General features: G+C 33.7%; 1 protein-coding gene across 1 annotated transcript; it reads left to right on the forward strand.

Moving 5' to 3' along the window:
• Nucleotides 1–1879: 1879 nt before the first annotated feature.
• On the forward strand, nt 1880–5535 carry LOC130818489 (uncharacterized). Its single transcript, XM_057684660.1, has 3 exons — nt 1880–1886; nt 1974–2034; nt 4983–5535. Exons 1-3 carry the CDS (start codon nt 1880–1882, stop codon nt 5533–5535), a joined length of 621 nt encoding a protein of 206 aa, XP_057540643.1.
• Nucleotides 5536–6000: the final 465 nt, after the last annotated feature.

Genomic DNA, 6000 nt, shown 5'->3' on the forward strand with positions numbered 1-6000 from the left:
TACAAAGGTTGAATTATTTAGAAAAAATCAATAATAGAGATTATTCACAACAAATGAGCAATATGTGGGATTATTTAGGACAATTTTTTCTTAATTTTAATCATCTCGGCCTCCATTTTTATTTTATCTAATGAAAAGTGATCAAGAGTATTTGGAAAAAACTAAACTACTTATTTCCATTTCTTCAATTCATAAAATTACACAATTAAAATCTAAGTACATAAGATTTACAGAAATTAAAAGTAAGTACATCTCTTCAAACATAAATTAAAATTACAATAATAATAAAAAAAATTAAAATTTCACTTCTTTCTTGATTTCTTCAAAATCTTTTTGACAATAACTGACAACAAAGAACTTTATCGCGCCAAGTGAATACGGATACCAAATCTTTCATTGACTTCAGGTAATAAAACAAAGACAATATGCATTTACTCTACAAATTAGCTACCAAAAGTTGTAAAAAATTTTGTTAATTCACCAAAAAAATTGAAAAACAAGCCATAATAAAATGTTTAACTTTCTAAAAAATTTGCCAAAAAAAAAACAAAAGGAAAAAAAATATCAAAATTAAAGGTAAAAATAAAAGGAAAGAAAAAAGTCCCAAAAATTAGAAATGGCACCAGTTGATCCAAATGAACTAAAATTGCCAAATTTTCTAAAAATTTTGAAGTTGAGCCATAAAACATAATTTCATAATTGTATCAGCCAATAAAACATCCCTTTATAAGTGAACATTTCATTGCATTTATTCAACAACCAACCAACTTCATTTATTATTTCAAACATTGTGGTGATAACAAAATAATTAGACAATTACATTACTTATTATTAACAAAAAAAGGCAAGTCAAACCATGGTGTAATGATTAAGTTAAGAAACAACAAGGGGCTTCTATCAATGTAAATAGCAACAGGATTGGCAAAAAATCTTGAATAGAAATTTCTTTGTGACAATTACATTTGCATTGAGATCCTCCAAAAATGTATCAACATCCTCCTCCTCCGATGTTATCACAATCATTCACTCTACATGTTTTAGTAGCATCCCTTTTTTGTGACAACGCATGTCTTTAGATATCTTTCTACACATATAGAACCTTTGTAGTCTAGGCTTCAATGCAAAATATCGTAGGACTTTTCTAGACAGCTTTACCCCCTTAGAGCCTTTCTTTTCTTGTTTTCACCTTGATAAACCATAAGTGGGACACTTAATCAATTTTTCATGCTCATCAATCTCAAAATAATCAAGGTTCATGTCTTTAATTAGTTTCTTAGCCTTGTATAAGAAGTTGGAAGGTTAGCTCTATAGCCTTGATGTTGTAATTGGAGCAAAATATCAAAAGATTTATTACTAATTATTCAAAACCTTTGAATGTAATTATTTAACAATATATGACAATTTAGACATTTGCATTGTTAATGGTTCTTGGTACTCCTCTAAACGTTTGAAAAACTTTTTTTACATTTGCATTAGATTCCTCAGGCTCACATTATTTAAAATTTCTTCAGCACTCCTAAATTAATAGCACCTACTCCACAGGCATCTTACAACATCCTCAATCACTATCAATGTCACTCAACTCATTAACATCATCCTCCTTATTACTTGATTCAACTAATTCTTCCCCGTGAAGTTCCCAAAATGTGCACTTCTCATACATTTCTTTCATAAGTAAGTCTAATTTTACATCACATTTCTTTTAAGAAATATAATGCGACAACTATTTTAAGGATACTTAATAGTAGTACTCTTTCTATCCTCTTCTCTTGCTTTGAATAAAAACATAAAATTTATTAAATTAGAAGAACAGTTAATTAAAAGATTGAAATTTGAAATTTAAAAAAATACTTAATAGAAAATAATATCAATTGAAGAGATGACTTGTGAATTCTAAGACCAATACAAAATCCCTTCATAATTTTTTGCAATTCAAATTGTTGGCAGCAATAATTGGTGGTGAAACTGATCAGTGGTGGCTGCACCAATAAATTTGGGACGTAGGTTGGTAGTCGCGTGGGCTGGTGCATTTGGGTGAGAAGGAGCCGTGGAACAACATTTTTGAGAGGTAGATCAATTTTTTTTAATAAATAAGTAACATTTTATTAGGGTGACGATTTTTACAACGACTTTGTTGTATAATATATTTCATAATTTTTTGCAACGACTTATGCTGTTACGAATTATTAATTTAGTTTTGACAGCTAAATTAGTTATTGCCAAAAATGTTGTCTAAACCATGAAAATTTTTCGGTGAGAAGTTAATTTTTATTTATTACAATAATTATTGAGCAACAACAATGGATTTTGCAACAACTTTTATTTTTCATAACAAGAAAAATATAGTCGTTGCTAAAACTTATTACTGCAAATAATATTTCTTGTAGTGATCGTAAGTGATCAACTTTAACATTATAAAAAACCTATCACTTTAAGTTTATAAGTGATACAATTTTAAAATGATTACTTTAAGACAATAAATATGCATTGAACCAACCCAATAAAGAGATCTCACCGTAAGACCATTTAAGAGAACTTGTGTAAGAGATTATGTTATCAAATCTAAGTACGAGTGTTTTTGTAGTTATGTTGGGTTCACAATTAGATATTGTAAAAAAAAACGTTAACTATAAATATAAATGTGATAAACTAGCCAAATAAGAAAATTAAAAATTAAAAAAATCAGAAAAAATACAAATTATAAAGATATAAATTTTTTATTATAAAGTTGTGTCATTAAAATATCAAGACTGCCAAAAATAGGTGAGATTTCATTTCGCAACGAAGCACTTCTCCGCGAGTCCAATTAAAGTAGTAGTAACTCTTGTATGAGACGACTGACATACTAATTTTTAAGATTTAAATGAACAATTTTAAGATTTAAAAATACAATTTAAAGATTTAAAAGCTCAATTTCAATGTTTTTAATATCAACTTTAATGTTTGAGTCATCCTATTTTAAAATTGAAATTAGAATTTAATGTCCTACAATTAGTCTTTTAAGTCCTAAAATTGGTTTTTTAAGTATTAGAATTGACCTTTGAATCTTAAAACTGTCAAATTTCATGACTTAAAATGTCAATTTTAAATTCTTAAAATTATTTGAAATTGAACTTAATTCTTAAAATTGACATTTGACCTTGTAAAATTGGTAAAAAAAAATTATATATAATTGAGCCGGTGCAATAAGACGCGTCTCAAGTAACTCTCTCACCCAAGTTTGTGTTAAAGTAGGGAGGCCCATGAGGAGTGTATGTTCTAGACACTTCTATGTGAAAATTTGAAAAAAATAAGATTATTTAACAACTTTATTCCAAAAATAAGTTTCGTTCAAACTTTATTCCCAAAATAAGCGTTCTTGGCTCCAAAGCTAGGCCTAGTGTAAACTCGCTCTTACTAACAGCGAATTAAAACAAATAGTCAAAGAAACCCAAAATCTCATTATGCCATCTTCCTCTTCTCCTTTTAATGAACAATCAACTTCAAATTCAAGTCTCAAATGATGATACTTTTAACTCAGAAGATACAAATGAGCCTTGGGGTGATATTAATAGTGAGAGTAATGAATTCGTCGAAGCTCCTTCTGAGGACGATGTGGGTGTTGACGAGGAGGCTATAGCTAATGACATGAGGTTAGGCAACATTCCAACAATCATTGCTCCTACACCTTATGCACTAGTTCCCCCTCTAGATGAACACGTTGAGCACAACTCTTGGAGGTCTTGGGCTTGTGATACAACCTACACCAATGAAGGAGAGTTTCAAAAGGGTATGATGTTTGATAACAAGGATGCGTTGTTGGATGCTGTTAGATTGTATCATATTCGTAGGAACGTTGAGTACCGAACTGAGACTTCAAATCAAACCGTGCTCACCTTGAAGTGTAAAAGAGGGTGTGCTTGGAGGCTTAGGGCTAGGAAGAGCTCCTATTCACCTTCATGGGAGATTGTTACATATAAAGGGAAGCATGGGGGTTGTGTATTAAGTACTGAAAATGTGTCAGCCGGACACATTCATTTGACATCTTTCGTGATTAACAATCTTATTAGAAATTGTGTTGCTAAAGACCCATCAATTAAGGTCTTTGTGGTGCGACAAATGGTAAAAGACCAATTTGGTGTCAAAGTGATCTATAAGCGGGCATGGTGTGCTAAACAGCAAGCCCTTCTCTCCATCTATCGGACATGGGAGGATTCTTATCCTCTTCTTCCACGCTTCTTGAAAACAATGCAAGTTTCTAACCCCGGGACTGTAGTTGAGTGGTTCTTTAAGGAAGATAATGATGTTGGTGTGTACGTCCGTCCTAGTATTAGAACTTTCCAACGTGTGTTCTGGGCTTTTAAACCTAGTATTGAGGGGTTCAAGTATCGCAAACCCCTTATTGCCATTGACGGAACACATTTGTATGGTAAGTATCGCCATACGTTGTTAACTGCGATTGCTCAAGATGGGAACAAGGGAATCTTCTCGCATGCCTTTGCTTTGTTAGAGAAAGAATGCATAACCGCATGGTCTTGGTTTATGGCATCTGTTCGTAAGCATGTGATGCATAGTCCAGGTTTATGTGTTATTTCCGATAGACATGCGGGTATTCTAGCAACCATGGAGAAGCCGGAATGGCAACCTCCGAATGCCCATCATAGGTTTTGCTTGCAGCATTTGTTAAGTAACTTCAACTGTCAAATGGGTAATGTGAAGCTAAAGAAGATGTATGGAAGGACTGCAGAGCAAAGACAACCACATAAGGTCATCGAGGGATTAAAAGCTATTGGTGTTGCTAATCGAGAAGCTCTTTTTTGGATTGATCAAGTTGGTGATATGTGTAAATGGTCAATATGTCATGATGGAGGGTATAGGTATGGTGTTACTAATACCAACTTAGCCGAAGTATTCAATAACGTGATGAAGGGTGTATCTTTCTTGCCTATAACTACTCTTGTGGAGTTCACCTTCTACCGTGTTAATGATTATTTTGTTAAAAGACGCGAGAATGCAAATGCATGGCTAATTAGAGGAAATAAGTACACTTCACACGCCACAAGAATTATCACCCCTAACACTGAGAAGGTAAACTTCCATGAGATCGTCGCATTTGACTGCAGACGAGGCCTTTTTCAAGTTAAGACTGGACGTGGTAATAGAGGATCCCCAAAGGGTGGTAAAATACAAAGTGTGGATTTGAGAGAAATGAAATGGACTTGTAACAAACCCTTCATATATCACTTACCTTGTTCTCATGTTCTTGCCGTTTGTATTAAAAGACACTTATCGTATGAGCGTTTTGTGGACTCTTGCTACACTATCCAGAGCTATGTAAATACATATGAATCCATATTCATGCCGTTGATTGATAAGAGGTCATGGCCTCAATACATCGGCGTTGAGGTGATACAAGATCCAGATCACATTCGTGGAATAGTAAGACCTAAGTCAAGGAGGATCACCAACGAGATGGACAAAGGATCAAGGAGACGCAACGCTTGTCGACGGTGTGGTTGTGAAGGTCACAACACTAGAACTTGCACGTTAAGGTAAACAGTATCTATATTGGAGTATATAAACATAAAGACTACGAAACAAATAAATAACATAAGTAAAAAATTTGAGTATTTCTTAAGTCTTTTTACGTATAATCATAACTACAACTTAGTTATTGTTGAATTGCAGTAGAGATGGATCCAGCAGCTCCAGGCCCTCGAGACCCTAGTGTACAGACGATGCAGGCGGATCACAGAAGCAGTGTACTATGGGATGTCCAGGTTAGTGAACTTAGTATTTTGAATATACATGCCTTTATAATTTAACTTTATGCTAATATAATCTTTGCGTTTAGGAGTCCGACATGGAGACCATATATACCAGGCATCCCGACTCTACTCGGTGGGCCATTGACGCACAGATCATCCCCTACCTTCAGCGAGCGAGGTTGTACGACTTCCACCTCATCGCTAGTCACGGCTTTAGTCGAGCGGTGGCGCCAAGAGACACATACCTTCCACC

This window comes from Amaranthus tricolor, chromosome 7 (assembly GCF_026212465.1).
Source record: "Amaranthus tricolor cultivar Red isolate AtriRed21 chromosome 7, ASM2621246v1, whole genome shotgun sequence".
Lineage (NCBI taxonomy): Eukaryota > Viridiplantae > Streptophyta > Magnoliopsida > Caryophyllales > Amaranthaceae > Amaranthus > Amaranthus tricolor.